Raw genomic sequence first — 23,166 nt, forward strand, 5'->3', positions numbered from 1 at the left:
GTCAGTGCTGGGGAATAAAACTCAGTTTTTGAGTTGTGGCTCCTTGTGCAAACCAACTCAGCTCCCTGCTCTGCTGCACTGGGCTGGTGGGAAAAGTCTTCCCTTTCCAATTCCCAGCTTCCTTCACAAATACTTTCCTTCATAAATACTTTTCTCTTTTCATCAGGGGGGAAAAAGCCCCCAAAAGCAATCAATCCTATCTGTTTCTCCATTTTTTAATAGTCAGCTCAACAGAGTGCTGCTCTATTGGGGTTATTGCTCCAGTTATTGAGGTCCCTTTGATACAACACTCGTTTCCACCCAAGCACAAACTAACATGAGTACACCTCCTTTTGATAATATGCAATTTTTTATTTTGTTCCCCATTCTCAAAATGGGGAACAAAATAAAAATTTTAGTATAAGCACAAGTCAAGGGAAGGGATCCTAAAGCTCTCCCCTTCCTTTAAGCTGTGTACAAACATGCAACTAAAGAAATGGTTGATTCCTGGACTAAAGTCCCTTTTGTTTCCTGCTGCCAGGTGGCCTCAGGGTGGAGCTACAAAGGAGCAGCATGGTGCAGGCACAGAGAATGCCCTGCCCCTTTCTGCATGCTGAGGAGAGGGGCTGTAGGGGACCCCTGCCCAAATGCCTGGGCAAAGTTCTGTCCCTGCTCCTGGCACTGCATCCCCCACCCAGGAGAGCAGCAGAGTGGTTTGTACCTGTTTGCTGTGGCACCCCAAGCCCTCCTCTGTGCACCCAGCCCAGTGTAACCATCTGGTTAAACTAATGTGATTTGTATTTGCCAGAGATGATTCCTGTGTGTGGCTGGTTGACTCTTGTTGTTTGCTCTGTGTCCCCTGTTATGTTTTTCTCTTAGCCAGCATCCCAGGCAGTCAGAAATGCCCAGAAAAAATTCAACATCACCTGTACTGGAGCCAGTGTCAGCTGCTCCATGAAACCAGTACCTGTGGCCTCTTAACCTTCCCACCTTGTTTTCCTTTTCCTGCTGCAGTGACATTCCCACTGTGTGAGCCCAGCCCAGCCACCTGTGATCCTCTGTGCCAGTGCTGTGCTTCAGCAGCTCTCCATAGCCAGTAAAAACAGTATCTCTGTCTGAAGATCCACGATTTTAAATGGCTCTGCACAGAGGTGGTGGCAGGTGTTACTTCTCTCTGAATCTTAGAGCAGCAGAGATGGCTGAAGGAACCCAGCTGTGGGGGGTTGAGTGGTTCCTGCCCTCAGCTGCTCATTCTCTCCCCAGGGAAGGTGTTAAAAGTGTTTAAAAGAATTTATGGAATATATCAGTTCTCTGATCTCCATCAGGTGAGGAACTGGGTGCAAGAGTGGGACATCAGCCATTGTGGGTGCCCAGAGGAGCTGTGGCTGCTCATCCCTGGCAGTTTTCAAGGCCAGGTTGGATGGGGATGGAGCAGCCTGGTCCAGGGGAAGGGGGGTGGAAGTGGAAGGTCTTTAAGGTCCATTCCACCCCACACCATTCTGTGATTCTGCTCTGGATCAGCAGCAAGAGGGGTGGTTCCTACAGCCCTCCCCAGTGCCCAGCAGAGCTCCATGCAGCCTCTCCCCCTGCTGATGTAGGAGGGACAAGAAGCTTCTCCCTGGCCAAGGCTGTGCTTTCCCCCAGAGCAGCACAGGGACACAATCCTGATGCACAGCACCAGGTGGCCTCAGCAGAAGCATCAGCCACCAGCACCAAAGCAGATCTCTGAAATGCTTTTTTAAAAATTGTAGCTGCTGTCACACGTGGGAGACTCCACAGGTGAAGCCAAACCAGACCCAAAATAACCTGTCTGAAAAAGCCAAAGAGTCAAACTCAGACCTGAGCAAGCAGGACCAGCATTTGTGACAGCAAAAGGACCCTGAGGGAGCAGAGCTGGCTGGGCTGGGTAGCCCCAGCTCAGTGGCACAAAAGCCTGTAAAATTATGAGCAAGAGAGCAGCACTGGAAAAACTGGACTGGAAGAAATGTCAGCAGTCCTGTGACAAACAAGAATGTGAAAACAGCCACAGCACAATCATTATCACCTCTGTGGAAGCATAAAACAGCATTTCCAGGGCATCTCGTAGGAAGGCCTGAAGTGCAAGTTTTCCCTATGAGAGAACAAAGCCCTGCTCCCTCACTGCCAAACCGTGCTTGCTCAGTATGTATCAATTCCACTTTTCTCTTTCAAGAAAAAAAAAAAAAAGGTGCCAAAGTAAGCATATAGAGCTGTTTTACAAAAGAGACTTAGCAACTTCTTAAATAACTAGGAATAAAATTCAACATTTAATAAGACATTGAAGTTTCTCAAGCAGTCAGACATGGAATAATGAGACTCAACAATGTGGAAAAATCCCATTAATACGTCTTTCAAGATATTTTGCTTTTCCAAGTAATTCAAATAAAAAACCTCCTAAAACCTGACCATGAACACAAAGCTATTGAACAAAACAGACATTTACTCTGATTACTTTTCCTAGGTTGTATGAAAATACATCTAACATACTCAACTGAAAATTGCTTCCATGCTTGCTCATGTGATAAAAGAACAACAAATTCTGAAATTGGCTGTCATGTATCAGCTTTTGCTAAAAAAGGAAAGACATTTTGCTACTTTGATGGGCAAGACACAAAGAACATCATTTAAGGCCACATAATATGCCAAAGTTAATGTTGTTTAGATTAATTTATAGCAGAAAATCCTTCAAGTTGCTGAATGCTAAAAAGTACTGAGTTGCATCATGAGAAAGCTCAAGTCTTAAGGATTGTTTTACCTTGGATTTGAACAGTGGGAGAAGGAAAACAATGTCACAACTTTTCTTCTGTCTTCTTTCTTAGACATAACTTCAGCCTGTTTTCCCAGGCTGCAGAGCAAAGGTACAGAAGCCTTCATTACACTGCACCTAAACCCCACCTGTCCTGGTACAGAAACCAAAGCTCTGCCAGATCCCACCTGAGTGCCTGAGCTGAGCTCAGGGGGTCCCATGGCCAGTGGGCATCAAGGAGAGAGAATTTGATCCACATTCCTGCCCAGGAAGGAATTCCCAGAGCGCCCTCCAGGTCTGCAGCCCCAGCGATGCAGAGCGGGGAGAGGTAGAAGCAGCAGAAGGACAAACAGCCCCTGGCTCAGATCTGTTTGTGGAACAGTCCCTCTGTCCCCACAGACAGACAGACAGACAGAAGGGGTGTCTGTCCTGCATCATCCTGCTCTGCTGGATGGGCTGGGGAGCCCCCTGAGAGCCCAGGGCTGCTGGCACTGCAGGCTGTGCCTCCTGGACCTGGGGCATCACAGTTCCACAGTGACAGAGCTGTTACACATGGAGAGGAAAAAGCAACAAAACAACTAAAAAAAAATTAACAAATTATGAAAGCAATGGAATGTAAAGGAAAAATTTTATAATAACTTATTTAAAGGTATTCTTACAAAGCCTTCCTTACATGGTATAGTATTCAAAGAGTTGTCCCAATGACATCAAATTCCTTCATTTTGTTTTAAAGCAATGAGGAAAATATTTCTGCTTTACTACTTGACCTCATTTTCCTTCCCTTGAAACCCAATATTAAAGAAGCATCCATAATAACTTTTTTTTTTTGGTTTTAATTTTATGCACAGGACTGTTCTTCAGCCCCATGGCAGAGAAAAAGTTTCCCTCAAAATCAATTAAAGAATCTTGAATTTTAACTTGAGTGCAAGGCTTGGCATACCATTTCAAAATATGCAAACATGTAACACTTCCCCTGATTTTGAACTCTGCTATTTCTTCAAAATTATTAAAAAAAAAATTAACCTTCCAACAGTGTTTATAAAAACTGATTCAAAAAACAAAGCATTTTGGTCACAAAACAGAAACCAAAGTGTTCAGCATAGGGCAATGCAACATTTATAACCTCTTTCAATTAGTATCTTCTAATAAAACCAGACTTTTTACATGTTGGGAATAAATGGGGGTTTTGGCAATTCCAAGAACTAAATCAAATCCTGAAGAAATACCTTGGGAAAAAACCATACACTTCCATGATACAGCAAGGCTTCATTTTCAAAAGGGCTACACAGAGTTCCTGCACTATGAAGGGCAAACTAAGCTAGAACATACACAAATGGCTCAGTGGACATGGAGGTGCTTATGGAGGGTGGGTCACAATGGCAAAAATCAAAATGTGCTTGGGATGCTGCCTGATCACACAGCAAGGATGTGCACTGGGAGGAAAACTGGCACAGATGTTTCTCTTTACTGTTTTTTCCTAGTTCCAGCATTATTTCTGTCAATAGTAAGTGTTGTATGTTCACCTCACTGCGAGTCACCCATGCTAATGGGGGTGAGGAATTCAAAACAGCTTTGCTGACACAACCCAGTGGTGACAGGTTAGTCAAGAGCAGAGCTCCTAGAAATGGAACAAAAAAAATTCAGTCTGTCAAATAACCAGTTTCTGCAAAGGAACAGAGTAAGGCTAAATTTCACATCAAAATTCTTACCTGCTGCTTCAAAAATCTATTTAACTTTTACTTGTTTTGAATTTAGTTTTTACACTTTAGTCAAGTTTCGCTGTTTCATTCATGGGGGTAGTTTTGCTCCTTTTTGGGCATTTCTTGCATTATCACAAAGTTGAAATGCTTGGACTCCAAGCATTCCAAAGAAAAGTTTGCCTCTGCGTTTTACCTGCCATTGAGGAAAAAAAAAAACAAGCAAGTAATTTTTTCCAAGTAATAGCTTTTGAAAGGTTTCTTTTTATTAAGACACAAAACTCCTGAAGTATTGGGCCTAGATTGCAAGACAATATCCTTTTAAGTCCTGGGCCTAGATTGCAAGACAATATCCATTTAAGTCCAGACCTGCAGAGCTCTGCAAGATCAAGTAACTTCATCTTTTGCTGGGATGAAATACAGGAAAAAACAGTATAGAAAAAAATCTCTCACAAAGTCAGATTCCTCCTCTCTGGTACAGGGCGTGCCTTTCCCACCACGCACCACATTTCTTGGTGGAAGGATATTTATGGTCATGATTGCTAAGAATAATTTTTGAAGAGCACAAACCAATTGCTGTAGTGTGGCTGTAGTGAGGGACACACCTGGCATTCAAGCACCTGCTCAGAAACACACAAGGCAAGCAAATCTCATTGGGACCACAGACCAAGCCATTTCTTACTCAAAAGGACTTGAGAACTAACAACTTCTTTCAAGGATATACTATTTTAAACATCTGTTGGTTGACAAATACTATCTCAAAAAACTATGTTTACGCCTACCTGGTTTGATTTTAACCTACCTCCAACCTGCAAAGTATTTTGGAGGGAACATTTTACATTCGTAACAATTCAAGTGTAACTGTAATGCTGAGTAATAAGTTTGGTTTGTCCTGAAGTTTGCTGAACTATGCAGTTCGTTATCAGTGCAGAAGCAGCAGAAGACTGCTGTGGTTGGCTCAGTGGATTTATAAAAAAACAAAACAAAAAAATCCCCCCCCACCCCCATTGTAACCTTTACAGAATATATGTAAAATTGTGTCCTTCCCTGGTCATATTCACAACTTATCTACAAGATAGTGTTAGCAGTAGAAACTGCAGTCCATGACTATTTGCATTCAGCTCTCATCCATCTGTTCCTCTTTCTCCTGGGCTTGAACTTGTTCAGTTTTTTGCGGGGTTTCTCAGTCTTCTGAGTTTCCACAGAATCCACCCCAAGAACGTGTTCAGAGCAGCATAACTGTCCATTCAAGGTGGAATTTAGCACTGTCCTGTCTTGGTGCTCCTTGCAGAAAGAGTTTGGGCAGAAGTGGCAGAAAGAAACAGAAGGTTTGCCACAAACATCACAGTGGTGCCAAGGACACTCCCACTTCCCTGCAATCAAAACCAAAGAGCCCATTAGTGGGGAGTAAAACACAGCCTCATCTCCTCAAGGGGTTTTGTGTTGGAGCAGCTGAACAAGGCACAGCTTTCCTGACAAAGCAAATGACAGCAGCTACCAGGGCTGATCTCAACACCCAGAATGCCACATCATACTTCTAAAGCTCAGCTGGCAGCTGCAAGGAGCAGACTTGACACACTCTCATTCAAACACAGCAGTCAGCTCCAGCTGGAAGAAATGACTCAGGCTTCACTCAATAGCATTTTACAGAACTCACAGGCTGGCAGAGCATCCAAACATCCAGTCTTACTGCAGTCCCCTGTCTGTTGCCAGTCCTGCTCAGGAATGACAGGCGTGCTTCACTTACAGCTGCTCTTTTGCCCCAGCAAATACCTTACCAGTCCTTGTTTTACTTGTTTCTGGGATAACAGGCTTTGCCTGCTTCCCTTCCTCACATCTCACCTGCCATGGCTGACTGGAACCAGGTACCTCCTGTGATATCTGGAACTGCAGCCTGCTGTCTGCTGCTCTTAATTTCCCTACTTGCCTTCTTTCAGAAGCTGCTGTTGCTCTTCTGGCTTGAACTCAAAGGGCTTCATACATTTCTTAGATATAATCAACTGTCCTGTGGCAGGGCCATGGTGCTCCTACCAGGTGATGTGCTCAATTACCTACATCTGTAAAAGAAATGCCTCATTTGCCAGAGAGGCAGGAGGAGGCCACCATTTTGTCTTCAAATCCAAGAGGAGCTGCTCCACATGACGCACAAGTGAAATTCCTGCCATACAAACCCACTGTTTTCAGGATGACAGCCCTGACAAGGTTTCAGTGCAATAACTGAGGTACCTGCACAAGTTATTTCTAGCAGTGTAAGACTCACCAAAAGGACGTTTCACCAAACCAAGGCAGGAGAGATGATAAGCTTTAGTACAAGATTTCCTGTCACACAGCACCAGCTGGCCTCCATCACCACAACGGAAACAATCATCTTCAGATTCTTTCTTCCCTTCATTTTTCGTTCTGCGTCTCCGTGTTCTCTTTTTGGTCTTTTTGCCTTTTTCTTCTGAGGCATTAGTGGAAGAATTCTAAAAGAGTAGGATATAAATCTGTAAATGCCAGTTTTGCAAAGGAAAAACGTTACACAACCCTGCCAAGCTCTGGGCACACCTGGCAGACTGTGCACACAGCCAAGAACCTGACTTGGGGCAGACCTGCCCAGTGCTTCACTCTACTGATCTGTGCTGACAAAAAACCTACACTGACCCTTGAGAAAAGTCATCCTGAAACCAGATCTTCTCCCTACAGGACCCTCCTACTGCAAAAAACCCTTCCTTTTCTTGTCACTGACAAAAGGTCTTCCAATTTCCAGTCTAATCTACTTGTGGCTAATTTACCCTCATTATGTACTTGCACCACCAATTGCTTCAATATCCATTTTTCCCTTCCAGTTGTGAATACTCATGCTGGAATTACTAAAACCTGCCCCCATTTTTCTTTAAGGAAAAGACAGCAGAACTTCAGGAAATGTAGTTAATGACAGAAAGAATGTACCAAACCTTATCCCTATTTCAATCTGACTTCAATTCTGTGCTGCATGCACAGAAGCAGCTTTCAAGTGTTGCTTGCACTTTAACTCTCCTTCACCAAATCATATAAAATGTTGGATGATTTTTCAACATCTCTACCATCATTCCCTCCCTCTCACCCCAGTAATTACTATCTACTTTCTTTTAAATTAGCCCATTCTATCTACCAATGAAGACAGACCCATAAAACTAAACTGTGACACTGAATTTCTTCATGGTTGTCTGTGTAAATGTTCACAGGCTTATATGAAAACTCATTGAAGTCCATCTCTTCACAAAAACCAGCTGTGTGGGTTCTGAAGATTCCCAGTCCACCCTCTGAAGTGGCTGGTCCTGAGCAGTGTGAAGGACCAGAGGAAATGCAGCTTTTCAACATCCACAGGTGGTACTTGTGCCCTCCCCCACACTCCTATGCCAGCCCTTCAGGAAGCTCCATCAACTTCTGCTGGATTACAGGTTTCAAACTAACCTGGACAGGATTCATACAGATAATTTCTTGATATACTTTGGTAATTTTTTTTCCACATTCAAAACTCACATTTTTTATTGTTCAGTTCAAATGAATTTTTTAAATTGAATCTTAGCAAAATAATCATACTGTAAGGTTTAAATGAGGAAATATAAACTAGAATGTCAGAATAATCTCACTGGCCACAGTTAGGCACATTCTTAGTCAGTTTGAAGCTTCTACAACCCTTCCCCTGACAAGACTGTCAAAATCTCTTGATGTATTAGTTGATATATTACTTGCCTTTGGTCTGTCCCCAAGAAATCCACTGCAGTTTGGGGCACCACATTTGCAGACTGTTTTTTCATTGCCCAGACAGTCAAGGTTGTAATTAAAAGTCAGCTCCGTCCCTGAGTGTAAAAAGGACAAGGTAACAAATTTTATCAAAATTACTGCAAACAAATACAGCTGCTGCTATCTGTCTGCTGGTCTGGACTTGTTTGCTGATGTATTATCATAGGATGTTCCCTCTCTTTACTGCTTATAAGCACTGACAATGATTAACTAGATGCCCATATATCGTGATATCTTATGCAATTACATTTTAAAATAAATTTGTTTGACTACACAAAACTGTGTTTGTGTTTGGCCTTCACACATATTATATCCATCCATCTATCCAGCTAGATATAGCTATAGATAGATAGGTATGTGTGTACACAAACCAGAAAACAGATATTTCTGAACAGCCTCCTACATCCACTCCTTAAGTTTATTATGTTCTTGTTATGTATTTGAGAGCTCCAAAACACAAAGTTGCTAAGGATACAAGGAACAAAAATCAGCCATGGGACTCACAGTTAAAAAACACTAAAAATCAAAAAGATTTTTAGTGATCACAAAGATCACAAAGCATCTCCTCTTGTGTGCTGAGTCCTCTACAAAAATATTTGCACTGGATCAGTTAAACCATGACTGTCCCACCAACAAATGCACAAAAGGTTTAAGTGAGAGGATGAAAGCAAAGGCAGCTGAGCTGAGGTACCTGCAGGAATGTCACACACAGCAAAGAGCCCCACACGAGTGTCCCCATTCACTGTCCACTTCAGGGTCTCACAGTTTGGTTGGCAGCTGTGGTTCATGAACCTGGAGTAGTTTCCTTTGGGGCCAGCATCAATAATTCGGTCCTGGAGAACAAACCAGCAACAAACTGAAGGGTTTTCCTCTCCCCCTCACAAAAAACCATAAAAATCATCCACAAGTGATTTCAGTAGCTGCATTCAGAGCTGACATGGTGTTGCCACCCAGAGCACACAGGCCAGCTGCTGGTACATGTTGTATTGATAACTGTAGTGTCCCACAGGGTCTGGAATGGGACACTCCCAAAGCAATACTCATGTTCTAGCTCACATTCTCCCAGCACCCATCACAGCCACAGGGCAGGATAAGTGTTCTTGTGAGCATTATGGTGGGCATGTCAAGGAACCCTCTTCCCCAGGAAGCTTCAAAACTCAGACTCAGTCCTTTTACTTGGCATTCATGGAGCTGTGAGGCATTTGCAAGTAGGGTACTTTATGGCATTTACAAAATACATGACTACTTCCAGAGATTACCAGTTTCTCACAAGATTTCTTTCCCCAAATAAGCCTAGTTTAAATGCAAACAAGCTCTTGGTAAGCTAAAAACATCCCATTCCTACAAACAATTGCTCTTAAATTTCTATCTCCACGAAATATACGAGACATTAACAAAATAAAATAAAGCTTGAAATTGTCAGAACTGTTTCTTTGCAGAGCTGCTTTAGAAGGCTTTGCTTACTTATGAAGTATTATTATAGTTTCCTTCTAGCTGATTTTTATAATGCACATTATAATGTCATGCCCCTGTGCACACACTTCACTGCATGGACAGCTCAGCCTCATAATGGCACTGGCAGTTCAGGCAAGATAGACCCACAATGAGCATTTGTTAATGACAGCAAGAGTCAAACACATGTTCAGTTCAGATGTTTAACACACTGATGTTGTATTGTCAATCTAGCAGAGGAGTGAGAAACTTTAAGTGTTCAGAGAAATGTGGTTTCACCATGCTGTGGTGGTAACTCCTGTGCAGAGCTCCTCAGTTACAGGATTCATGGAAACAGTAGCTGTGGAAATACAGAGCAAGAGCCTTGGGAAAAAGAATGGTGGTTGGGACTGAAAAAATTGCAGGACTGGCAGCCAGCTCTTGTTTTTCTCCTAACTATCTGTCTGGGGACTGAAGCAATATAATACAGATAATCTATAACTCCTGCTGTCCAGGTTCTTCACTTTCTCCTTCTCCCAAGGAAGAAAATACTCAGAGGTGTGCACAGAGGCACAGGTGCTGAATTATTCTGCTCTGTTAATTAATCTGCTGCAATAATTTGCTGTGAATCAATTTGTGGAGGGTTGGCTGGCTACTAACAGAGAGTGCTTTCAGAAAAGAGTTTCTACAAAAGCACAAGCCTGGTTTTGCCATAAACAATGCAAGGGACAGATGGCTACAAAAAAGATTAAATGCCCTATATAGGACACAGCCTCACAATTTTATTCCACATTTTCTCAAGTGAGAATTTTATTGTCTGTTGTTGAAATTTTAGTAAAAGGATTGCAATTCCTTCCACTGGATCAATACTATTTCCCCAAACTTCATTTTAAGGCTAGGCAGGTAAGTACTTTGTACTTACAGGTACATGTAAGTACTGTACTTCATTTCAAGCAACAAAGCACAACCTACAGACCTTAATATGTAATTTATCACATAACACAGAACTAAGAAGATTCATTATGTACATATAGAATGGAGAGAGCAGGCACAGAAGATGCAATGCTCTGAGTATGTGAAAGTGTAGAACATCAAAGGTAGCAGAGTGTCCTGCCAAGGTGGTCAAAATAAGGCTGTAAGTAAATAATGGCAAAAACCATCAAATACCCTACCTTATCAATAGTAAGCATATAGAAGTGGGTGATGTCATTTTCATGTGCATATTTGATTCTTGCCATACACTCCTCTTCATCAATCAGCTCTCCCACATACTCATTGACAAACTCCCCCTGAAAGACACCAAGGATCACTAGTGAAGTATATCCCAAACCCACCAACAGCACGGCAGCTCAGCCACCCTGCAGGGTAAGAACAATTCCTACCTTTTTGATGTCCCTCTTGGCCACCAGCCCCCAGCCTTTGCCATCAGTTTTGATGATCTTTGTCTCGGGGTACTGGCGCTTGGTGAAGCACTGGTTCTGGCAGCGCTCGCCCGCCGGGCACACCTGGGGGTGGCACTCGTACATCAGCATCCGGTTCAGGCACTCCGAGTCAAAGCCACACGGGTTCTCGTCTGTGGGCTTGCAGTTGCACTTGGGAATCTCAGATATGTCAGCAGTGTAGATCTGCACTTTACCACAAGGTTTGTTCACCTGGAAAATACATTAAAATAGAGGAAATGTGACTTTAGAGCAGTTAGTTTTATTGCAAGAGTTACACAGTGGTTGCTAACTTGGTTTTTCACCACTCCAACGAAAGCAAAATTTCACCATCTCACGACTGTAAGAGGACAGTTACCATCATTACAACCTGACCTTGTCTCACTGCTCAAACCTTTGAGTACCCATTTCCTCAAACTTTACCTTAATATGTTTGTATGGTGGAGGTTTACGTTCACTCTCCTGGGTTTCTTTGGCTTCTCGCTGTAGTTTTATTTCTCGAAATCGAGTTTCAGCTTCTTGCAAAGCTGGAAAAGATTGCAGCATCAACAGAAATGCCAGAAAGAGGATTACTCTCCCCCAAACTCACTTGCTCATTCCCACCTGTGTTAAAACAAAGCACTGTCTACTTCTTAGTCCCATCATTTGACTTTCTTGCAAACAATGCTTCTGGAGTGCAAACAATGCTTCTGGAGTGTTACTGTTCTTAAGAGATGTATTAATTCTACTCTTTCAGTCTCCCAGTCTGAAAGAGTCTACACTCTTAGTCTTTTTTTTAGCTTTCCAGAAAGTAAAAATCATCAGATAAAATTTCAGTTAGATGCCAGTCTTTTACAAGACATTAAAATAACGTTTTCATGCAAAGACAGTGACTGTTGCCCAGGACACCACAAATTTCTTTAATTAAACATTGTAAAACAAAATTTCAAAACCAAGGCTATGTGTGAAGAAAGCAAAGCATGCGTATCCCAGGATTATTTTTGTTTACTTTTAGCTGTGTACCATTTTTGAAGACTTTTCCAATTCCTTTGATCCCTTGGTATCTACTCCCTCTGTCTCCCTCCATGTAAGGGAACACCCGTGCTTGGTGCGTCCAATAGTAATCCTTAGAACCAAAGAAAAACACAGGAAATTCTCCGATTTCATGCTTCATTTTCTGGATATTTGGGGGAACGTTTTTCGGATGGCAAACTTCTGCAGGCCACCATCTAGCACAGAAGTACAAATAAAAAAATACAGCATTTTAGTCAAGCTCTTTCTGCAAGAGACAGTTTAACAAAATCACCCGAAACAGCAGTAACTGATTATTATTTCCAAGATCCAAGAGGATTTAAAATTCTTTTTTCCCCCTCTCTTAGTAGGGAGTGAGAGAAGACTAGAAAAGGAAAGCCTGACACTGAGATCTGTGGGACTTCACCTGCCTGCAAGGCAAGCACACACACAGGACTCCCTGTGTGAGTAGCAAAACCATCATCTTTACAAGACCTGCAATTTCTGTAATTGTCAAAGATCAAGAGAAGGTTGATAACACCTATTAATGTTTCAAGGGTAACCCCCAGCCACCTCTGTCTCACTCAGATCTCATATCCAAGTGTGGAATGCCAACAACCCGAGTGACTGATGTCCCAGCCCGTGAGGGTGTAATTTAGCCAATTTCCAGTTACACCAATTTATTGGCAGAGATTTCTGACACAAACAGGGGTTGAAGGCTCCTACACTGGAGGCAGAAGTCAGAAGACTTGAGGAGTTCTGTATGGGTAATGCCTTGGCCAGGAGCAACAGCAAAGCTGCAACTCTTTGAAACTGAAGCTTGCAAGGAGGTGAGGCCCCTAGTTCAGAGAGGAGTCAGAAATGAGTGTGCAGCAAGGCTGGCCTACAGGAGCAACCAGTTGTATGATCCTTAGTTAAACATGCCAGTACTGTAAAACAACAAATTCCTTCATCAGACCTGTAATTTCCCAGTTTAACCCAAATAATATCCTGGAAATGGAGCTTCTTGCCCGCCCTGCAGTCATTGCAGTACCAGCTCCCATCTGGCATTTCGATGTTTAAGCAGTCAGGATGAAAGGCTGCTGGGCAGGACTCACAGCACAGCAAACTGCCACCTGCACAGACACAGAAAAACGAAAAAAGGTTGGAAAACATCAAGATCAAAGTGTAAGTTTTGCTTTCCAGACAGCTTAGAAATGACACACATGTGGTAGGTTCAATTAGAAAATAAATGGTTAAAACATGCTGACCCTCCATAACAAATACACACCTCACTTAGCTGGGTACAGCAGCCAAAAGATCCTGACTAATCTGAATGCCTGGCAGACTCAGGTTAGTAACACATGCAAAATAACAAGCAAGCTGGTGATAAAAATGCCAGAAATATGCACAAATTATAATTACCTTGCTGTACTTTAATGACTACAATATGTTTAATGTAATTTTAATATATATTAACATTTCTAGGTAAGAAAAATTGTAACCACAACATACTTCTCTTATGATTTTGGGGTTTTTTTCCACCCTTGGGGGGCAGAAGGAACAAGGTTGTTAGTTTGTTCCACGAATTATTAAATGGAAAGTCGGCTGCAGCTTAGAAGCTGCTATGCTGCATGTTAATTTGTTAACAAATCAGGTAAAGTTTCACTGCTACAAGTTTAATCAGCACTATGCATTTTGTGGTTGTCAATAAGGAACAGATTTATTGTACAAGATAAAACAAAACACCCTTAATTAGTGGCAACAACTAATACTGATTCAATTTGCAGTCTGCTGCTAAACTAAAAGCAACTCTTAAAATATTTATGGTGTAATATTACATATTAGCAATAAAGAAACACAAAAAGCTTTAGTACATTGAGCAGAGGGGAAAGAACAGAAAAATACTCATTAAGTGTCTCTTGTAAAGAATTAACCGGACTTCTGGTTGTTGGATAAAGCCCAAGTAAAAACATTCTTTAATAAATTATTTCTGAAAAAAAAGGATATTTAAAACCCTGAAGCAGCCAACTTCACATTCTAGCATAAGCTAAGAAAGCCTAACTAAATATGCCACATTTTGAACGATTTGCTATGAACAATTAGAACCAAGATTAGAACAACAACACTTGAGCTGAAGAACAAAACGCTTTGACTCCACACTTCAGAAGGAGCTCCCTCCCCAGCTGTTTACCTTTGGAGCACACAAAGCACCAGCTGACATTGACATGGGCGTGGTGGCTTTTGCCCTTCATGGCAGTGAAGTGGTTGGTGCAGACGATGCTGTTGGAGGCGATGACGGCGCACCCCGCCGCGATGCAAACGTCCCCGGCGTGGTACGCGACCGGGCAGCGCACGCAGCGCATCATCTTCCCTGCAAAGCACCAACTCACAGGTCACCCTGGGCACCACTGGACACGTGTGGCAAAGCACAGCACTGCTGAGGTGCTCTGGGACAAAACTGACTCGTTATTTCAGCAAAGAAGAGGTGCTGAGACACCCGACACACACACAAAATCCCAGCCATTGTGTTTACAACGCTTGTGTATTTGCAACGATACTGAATTTATAAAGGTTCTTTTTACTCCCAATTTAAAGCTTTAATTATGCATATCAGCATAAACCAGCTCTTCCTGAGTCATGTAATTTTGTCTGCAAATGTTGCCCAAAGCTAAAAACCTGCACAGAATCAAAATGTCTCCATGTTCATCGAGCCCTGCTGCAGTGTTTGTGCGTTCTCAGGTCCTGCCCTCACTGCTTTGCCTCTCTCCTCATCATTATACATTCTAGATTTCATTCTCTCTTGAGAAGAAAACATGGTTGACTATGGTTAACTGAAAGCTAGTTAAAAAAAGAGCACAAACAAGGTAAATACTAAAGCTGTCTAAAACTTACTCTATTACAACTTTTTAAAAAATTCTGAATGAACTGACAGTCCATTTATGCCTAACAAAGCTGCAGCTAGCAGCTCTCAAATGAACACATTCTTTACCTTAACATGCCATAAATAAAATGAATTCATCAGCCATAAAAACATAAAATGGAACTACCTTTTGAAATTCGTGGATGTGAGGGGTTACTAACATGACAACTGAGGCAGCTGTGGAGAGGACACCGAAAGCCCCTGTTCTCGAAGACAGTGAGATGGAATTTTTTCACACAAGCTTCGTGGTAGAATTTGCCACAGTGAGACACAACACAGCGTTTCACATCTGCCTTTCTCTCCTTACACACGAAACAGGTGTGCACACCTAGTGGCAAAATGATAAACAAAATGTAATATCCAAACACATAAATGCATGAGAGAGGTGTTTAAAATTCATGTTATGTATGAGGGAACTGCTTTTGTGGTATGAGAAGGTTTTTTTCAACAAATCAATTGCATAACTTGATGCAGCAATCTATTTACTTTAGCTCTTCAGTATTAAATACTGATCTGCTCAGATACAAATAAAATAAAGCAAACCCATTTGCAGTTGAGGCATACACAACACCCAAAGCCTCACCAATCTGATTTTATAAGTCTCAGAATGCCAGGACAAGTAGGAATTTTTAGTTTTCAATTTTTTTTTAAACCAATGGAATAGGACAATGGTCTTGTCTGTGGTCTTCTGAAATTTGAAGCAGGACCACAAGCCAAAGACAACCATCCTCTAATCTTTTTTCTGGACTAGCTGGAACAGTTTTATTTTGAAGCAGTAGTTCCAGCAAGGTTTACTGCATGTACTGAAACGAGCTTATGAGCAAGAACACAAATCTTATGTAAAGTTTTGAGATTAAGAACTTCCAAGCAGTTATTACAGGATTAAAAGCAAATGAAATTAATAGCAATAAGGTAGTCTTTTAACAGGAAAAGCAAGACTGATGCAGACACACAAAGGACTGAAAAAGAACTTAAAACGTTTCGTTCACTGCTCTTTTTTCTACAATTTCTTAAGTCATTGTGACAGACTTTAAACCTCATCTCTAATTGTACTCAGAAAGCAAACAATCTGCAGTTATTAAGGCAACGGAATTCTGATTAAATTAACCACTTTGCAAGAGAGTTCTCACTGAAAACAGGGTGAACTTTGTAAAACATGGCACACTTAGTGGCACTCTATGGACTCCCACCCTGTCACATCCCAAAGGATAAGTAAAGGTTCTCTGAGGATACTCTGTCCAGGAGGATATCCTACACCAATATATGGGAAAACTATAACTTTTTTTTTTTGATTAATAGAAAGGGACAAACTTGCCTGATGTACATTCACTACAAATGAATTTTCCTGCTGGTCTTCCAGAGAGCCCAAGGCAGCTTACATGAAAAGCTCGATAGCAAAGTCCTTCACACAGCAGGAGATCACCTGTTTTTTCACACAGCTTTTACAACACAAAGGCATTGAATGTTAAAGAAAAGTTCATACGTGGAAAAAAACTCTTTTCTTTATTCCTTTTCATATACTGCTCCTCAAAATATCTTTCCCCATTGTTGAAATCAAATTTAACAAGTGAAAGGTAATTTTACAAGCATTGTCACATGCCCTGGCTTCAAGTTGAAACAGGTAACAGAATCATTAAACCACCAGAAACATCCCTCTCAGACCATGGTTCAGGAGTAAATACAACCTGACAGAAAAAAAAGGAATAGAAAAAAAAAAGCTGTAAGAAATATTCCCTGAGCACACTGATGCATCTGAGTAGGGTTAAAAAGCATCTTTCCTTTCCTTTTCCTTGGTAAAAGGGCATCAGTCCAGTTGGCACAATGATACCTCTATGTCTGAGTGGTTAGCAGTGACACATGCATAACTAAAAATGAACCCAACAACAGTGCTGGCAGAATTTAAGGATCACCCAACATTTACAGACAGATACAACCTTATTCCCACTATGTACAAAAAGCGTAAATGTAGCTGCTTGCACAGCCTCACAGAAATAAATTTGATCTGGATGATAGCCTAAGAGCCCTTCTAGAGCAGTGTGAGGAAAGGCTTCTGCTTTCAGTGGCTTCCTGCCTGCACAGCACAGCACAGCACAGCAGAGCAGGGCAGTGCTGCCATCTCTGCTGCAGGCAGGGCACAAACCCCACTGGGCTGGGCTTCCTCCTCTGTGCTAACAGAGAAACCAGCAGCTCTTCTGCATCATCTGACCAGTCACCTGGCAACACTCATGTGCTTCTTCTGAGCTACAAATTATGCTTATCTTACAGACCTGGAAACTCAAGCAGAAAGGCCAAGTCATTTACTGGAGGTCAAGAAAAAATAATTAGGTATTAAGAATCCCATTTACTGCCATGGCAACCTCATCACTAACAGACATCTCAGACACACATGATAAACCTGTTTCAGGCCTAATATTGTCATTTTTGTATTTAAAAAGACCTTTTCTAGGAAAGCTCAGGAAATACAGCCCAGCTAAGGTCTCTCACCTGACACACATATTCTTTTTTTGTTCCCACTCCTCGCTCAGATTTTTTGGATGATATAGACACTTCAGTCTGAGTCTCATCAGCACTCTCATAGGGGGACTCTGAGCGCTCATCTCCTTGGCCATCAGAGATCTGAAGATTAAACACAGGAGTTAGAGAAAGCAGGCACACATGGGCAGCTTAGCACAGCATCAGAACTGATGGAAGCACATACACTGCAACCCAGACTAGCAGGTTTAGCCACGCTCTTCTGGTTTTGTTTCCCCCACCTTCAAAAAAACCACCTTGATTAAAACCAGAATATGCATTTGTGGAAGTCTCATCAAAAGGATTACACAACAATTCCCCTCACCAGCAGCCAAAACAGAACACCAAAACTTTGCAATATGGCATTTTATTTATACTCAGTTCTAGAATACAGTTAGCAAGAAGTGCCTAGCCATAACACAGGGATATCTTCAAATCCCTTGAATAAAGTGAGCATGTGATTTATGAGAGAGAAACAGTCAATTTTTAAAAAGAAACTTGGTAATCTCCAAGCTGCAAAGTCTCTGACCCAAATATTCTCCAAGGAAGGGTGAACAGCATATAGAAGAGAGGAAGAAAAGAACAAGCATCTCTCAATATGTTTAAGGAACATTACAGTCACCAATAAACTCAAAATACTACAGAAGATACCACTGTTATGGATAATCTCATGTAACAGATCTAGACGTAATAAATATGGGGTGTTTTTAAAAATAGTTGGAATTCACTTTAAAAAACCCATCCCAAGTAGCATATTTAAAATAGAATACATGGTAATTTTCAGTTCAATAGAATTTAAGGAGGTTAACAGACAACCAAGTCATTTGTCTCATCTCACATTACACCAGAAGATGCAGAATTTCATGCTGTTGCCCCCAGATGATCCTCAGTGATTTGTGCCTCACTAAGTACATTCTCCAGGAGAGGATCACAATTTGGAACTGCAAAAGGAAGCTTTAATTTCTCTTTCAGCTCATTCTAATGGTTATTCACACATACCATCAAAAGCACTGCCTCCTGTCCCTTCTGGGCTAACTGCAGCTCAGAGCTCATGATGCCTTCTCCAGGCATTTCAGCTACATTAAAAGTCCCTTGGAAGCAGACATTTTCCTCCTGTGGAAGCATGCTGCAATTAAGCCTGTTTCAATCCTTTTTGTTCCACCCTCTAATCTTCTCCCTAGGGGACTTTTTCCAGCATCTAGAGCATTTTAGTGGGGTTTCTCTAAACTTTTTCTGTGCTTTAAAAAAGTTGTTGAAAAATCAAGCACGAGAACTGGAGGCAATAACCCATTACAAGTCTTGTAAGTACCATGTCCAAAGCAAGCCAACATGATACCACTCTGCACTTCTGTTCTGCTGTGCAAGAATCTCCCCAGGTCTCTTCAATACAGCCCTGAAAGTCACTCTAAATTGCTGTGCTGTTTAAGAGATCATTTTTGCCAATAGCCATTTGTCAGGACACAGACACCCCACTTTATATGAAGAATTTACTCTCTGTTTTCAGACACAAAATCTCATATTTATCTACAAAAGGTTTACATGCAACCTCCTTGTCAACCAATCCATGTACTGTGCAAATTTATCAGAGATGATTACTTTGAAATCAGAAAGAAAAATGTAAGACCAAACCAGGCCTAGATTTAGCTTTTATAAAATCCCTTTAGAAACACTGGTTTTGAGTGATTAATTCTCACTGCTCCTGCCAGCTAACTTGCATTCCTCCATTTAACATTTGCTTTCCTTGATCATGTCTAAAAATATTTTATAAATTGGATCAGACTGACAGTTGTTGGTTGGTTGGTTGGTGGGTTTTTTTCCCCCACATTACTTGAAAGGGTATAAATTCATTTCCTCTGTGCAAATTCATACTTCCACTTCACCTAGGAGAATTTCTACAACTGGAGTGATTTGGGGATTCTGCCCAACCATTTCATAAGTGGTTAAATGAAACTGCAGGTAAAATCATTACTTTGTTCAGGCACCTGGAAATCTCTGTCTCCTGGAAGGAGCTGTGAAATAGTGACCTGCAAAATTCTTGCTGGGAAGGGGCAGATAAAGGAAGGCAGCGTGGGAGCACAGCAAAACCACAAACCAAATTTCCCTTATGGTTTAAGTAAACTTACACACATGCTCATTTCTGGTTAAACTATTCCCACAGAAACATTAATTAGTGGCACACTGCTCTAACATTTTTAGTAGCTCATTATGTTCTTGTTTGAACTAGCCAGAATTAGTCATGGTTAGAAAAGAAAAAAGGAAAAATAAGCTGGAAGGTCTTAGATCTGCATTTCTTTTCCACTTAAAAACAAAACAGAACAAAGCAAAGCAAAACAAGCAGTCTTGCTGCAATCTGACACTGGGCTTCCCACCTTTTCCCTAGAAATTACCTAAACCCAGAGAAAACCCTTTTGTGCAGCACCCCTTGAGTTAACATAGTCTTCCCAGCAGCAACAGCCACAGAGCCTGGCCCTTGAGGAAGGTGCTCCTCTTTCCCCAGCTCACTGCTTTGAAAAACAGAGCAGAGAAACACAACAAACCCAGTGATAAATTTATTCAGTTAAGAGAAGGAGTCAAAGCAATGTTTCTGAAGATTTTCCTTGGTTTATACACTCTGTTCAACCAAAGGATGCAGACCTCTATATGGAAAGGGAGCCCTATTGGCAGAAGGCAGTTTTTTCAGAATCCCCCTAGATATGGGTGACAAAATCCCAGCCATTTGTGAACCTCAGGCTGACATCAATTTTCCTACAGAACAGAGATTTTGCCGCCTCAGAATGAATGCATCAGCCCTTTATTTAAATTAAATGGTTACTGAGCCAAGAAAAGGAGCACTGCTGGCAAGAATCAAACCCAACATCACAAATGCAACCACAAAAGCCAAATTCTATCAGCTCATTTCAAGAGAAAACTTGGCAATTTACATCCACCTACAGTTTATTGCCAGGTTTCAAGCACAAATACCAACACATGGAGCATGAACAAAATACCCTCAGTTCATCAACTGAATGGCAGCCAGGCTGAGAGTATCTTTCAAAATCTCTCCTTTACAGCTGTCAGGAGTCTCACACACTTTACAAATCAAATGCTCTATTAAGCACCAGTTTTGTATTACACAGACAAGACCAGATACCTGCTCATGGCTGTCTCAACTCCTGTGAGTCACTCCATGCACCAGCAGCTCAGTGAATACACCCCTGTAAATCATCTTTACCTAGTGACTGTTCACCCTTGCCACCATGAGCAGAGCTTTAACATCCTCTCCAAGAGCCATAACCCATGCACAGCTCAGTGATACACCCCTAGCCTGGTGCAGGCTGCAGGATGCATTTCTTCATCCTTGCCACCATGAGCAGAGCTTTACCCATCCTCTCCAAGAGCCATAATCCACACACAGCTCACACACAGCTCACCAGCAGATTTCACAGCTCAGGGCCCTAATGAAGGGGAAGGGTAGCAGATTTCCTGTCCTAAGAAAGGAATGCATTTCTTTAAGATAATTTAATTGGACCCTTATTTGTATCTTGCAGAAGATGACACACTGTCTACCAGACATCTTGGAGGAAAGCTCCCTCTATGAAGAGAATTGGAATCCAACACCTCAGCTCCTGCAGTTATCCCAGAATAGCCAATGGAAATGTCAGGGAAGTAAAAGAGCATCTGTTCCTTGAGGCCTGTGGAGAAGAGGCTGAGCCAAGCCTTCATCCAGTGTTTCTCAGAAATGACTTAGAACCTAAGACAGGAACAGCATGAGGTGGTTGAGAAAACTACACTTGTATCCCCAGAAAGCTGCAGCAGCCCTAACAGGTTCTGATTCATCTGGGGGACACTGAGTTTTGCAATTAAAATATGTGTAGATTGAAACAGTTACTAAGCAAAGATGATTTACAAGAAGATTGCTAGAAATCAGCTCATGCTGACGTGACACAGCCACCTCTGCAATGAAACAAAACATTTCTGGGGAAGATTTTAACAGTTCACATACCAGAGCCCAAAACACAGCCTTCAATACAAATCTGGACAGGTTTAGGGGGCTTCTTACTTACTTGTTAAGTTACAAATATACATCTTTCCCTTGTAATCACACCAAAGCTTGTCTTGTCCTTATTTTTGTAATATAATCCTCCTAGCAAAGAAAATGGTACATAACTAACTCTTCTGAAATTCAGGCTGGGGTTCAAAGTAATCAACCTTTAGATTAATGGCAAAACATGTTAATTGGCAATTTGTAGCTATTTTATTCTGCTTTACATTTGGAGTAATTTCTTATTTCTCATAAAGGCAAAGGACTCTTTTAAAGAGCATAAATTTAGGGGGGAAAAAAGCCAAGGCTATTCACTACAGACTTTCAGCAAGTGCCAAGTTTCTGCACTGAAATTGTGCCTGACCTCTGCCACCATCTCCTCTTCAGCAGTTTCTGCTGCTGTGCCAAGGACCACCCTTCTCTGCTGAAGGGAGGATCAGTGCAGGCACTGTCAGCCCTCACACACTGCACATCAGTCAGGCTTTCCTTCCCACTCCCTTCAACCACTGAACACCAACATTATTTCGTGAGGATTTGCCTGCAGAGGTTTTCACACTTCACTGCCTGAACACTGAGCACGAGTGGTATTTCAGAAATCAAATGCAGCTCCTTCTACTGGAAACTCTGCACCTGCATACACAAGTGAGAAAAAGGGAGGAAAACAGCCTAAAAACCAGTTCATGCTCTTCATGTGGGGCAGGCCAGAACTGACTTCAGGGGTTAGTTAGGTTCCAAATACCATTACTACTCACAGAAATGACCTATTTCCCATTAGGCTCCCAAGGCAATCCTTCCTTTCCCATGTGTCTCAGTCATTATTCACTACTTACACACATAAAACTCAAAAGGGAACATGTAGGGACACATTACTGCATTTTTCCAAGTTCTCCATAGCTTTATTATTGAAAAAAAAATTAACTACTGAGTCAAACTAGGACAAAGTTTTGGCATCTCTGTAAATTCCTTGTGTTTAGCATTGTATTTTTACCCCTCAAAAGAAAGAAATTGTAGCAATGGGTCATTAAACAATTGGGTTTACTCATCTCAAGATATTTTGAGCATACATTTTATACTACTGCTGTATTTTTGGAACAGTTACTCAGGCCCACAACAGAACAGGGATCAGCATATAAAGACTTCAAATCCCCCAAAGTATTTTTAATTTTCTTTTGAACTATATGCTAAAATTCCCTGTTCACAATAACCAAAAGAAGTGCCTAAGGGATTCTTTCAGACAAACATCAACCTATTTTTAGAAAGACTATGTAACAATGCTTGTAAAAGCCATCTTCAGCATGAATTCATAACTGAATGAACACGCTTTGCACACTGCAATATTTGATGTACAAAGCCAGATTACATCAGCAAGCATTGCTGAACACTGGGTAACTGTTTAATTGCTCAGTATAAGGGTGATATTTACTTTTTCTTCCTGCCTCCTGGACTACTTTTGCCTGTTATGTGCAAAAGGGACCTACATGTGCATACAGATGCAAGGTCTGTGGGTAGAATAATGGAGTTTCCTTGGCACGATTATATTGAGTAAATAAGTGTTTGGTTTTCACAGAGGTTGCCAAGCAGGCTTAGAGGAGGAAATGTGTGCAACTCTACACAATAGTTACAATAAGAAAACACACTAGAACATTGAGAGGAATTAAACTGAG

The 23,166-nt window shown here is 41.6% G+C and overlaps 1 protein-coding gene across 8 annotated transcripts in view; it reads right to left on the reverse strand.

Moving 5' to 3' along the window:
• Window positions 1–2,241: 2,241 nt before the first annotated feature.
• NSD2 (nuclear receptor binding SET domain protein 2) overlaps window positions 2,242–23,166 on the reverse strand; it is a 100,089-nt gene continuing 79,164 nt past the window's right edge. For 6 of the 8 annotated variants that reach the window (XM_077177800.1, XM_077177801.1, XM_077177806.1 and 3 more), the window contains 13 exons: window positions 17,455–17,586; window positions 16,286–16,409; window positions 15,098–15,298; window positions 14,242–14,421; window positions 13,027–13,183; window positions 12,081–12,286; window positions 11,502–11,605; window positions 11,022–11,291; window positions 10,812–10,928; window positions 8,900–9,041; window positions 8,158–8,264; window positions 6,701–6,905; window positions 2,242–5,813 (listed from right to left, as the gene is read on the reverse strand). In XM_077177800.1, the coding sequence (XP_077033915.1) occupies window positions 5,548–5,813; window positions 6,701–6,905; window positions 8,158–8,264; window positions 8,900–9,041; window positions 10,812–10,928; window positions 11,022–11,291; window positions 11,502–11,605; window positions 12,081–12,286; window positions 13,027–13,183; window positions 14,242–14,421; window positions 15,098–15,298; window positions 16,286–16,409; window positions 17,455–17,586 (2,211 nt within the window). In that variant the 3' untranslated portion in view covers window positions 2,242–5,547. The remainder of the gene's footprint in view (window positions 5,814–6,700; window positions 6,906–8,157; window positions 8,265–8,899; window positions 9,042–10,811; window positions 10,929–11,021; window positions 11,292–11,501; window positions 11,606–12,080; window positions 12,287–13,026; window positions 13,184–14,241; window positions 14,422–15,097; window positions 15,299–16,285; window positions 16,410–17,454; window positions 17,587–23,166) is intronic. The other 2 variants (XM_077177805.1, XM_077177804.1) reach the window with 1 other exon arrangement.

This window comes from Agelaius phoeniceus, chromosome 4 (genome assembly GCF_051311805.1).
Source record: "Agelaius phoeniceus isolate bAgePho1 chromosome 4, bAgePho1.hap1, whole genome shotgun sequence".
Classification (NCBI taxonomy): Eukaryota; Metazoa; Chordata; class Aves; order Passeriformes; family Icteridae; genus Agelaius; species Agelaius phoeniceus.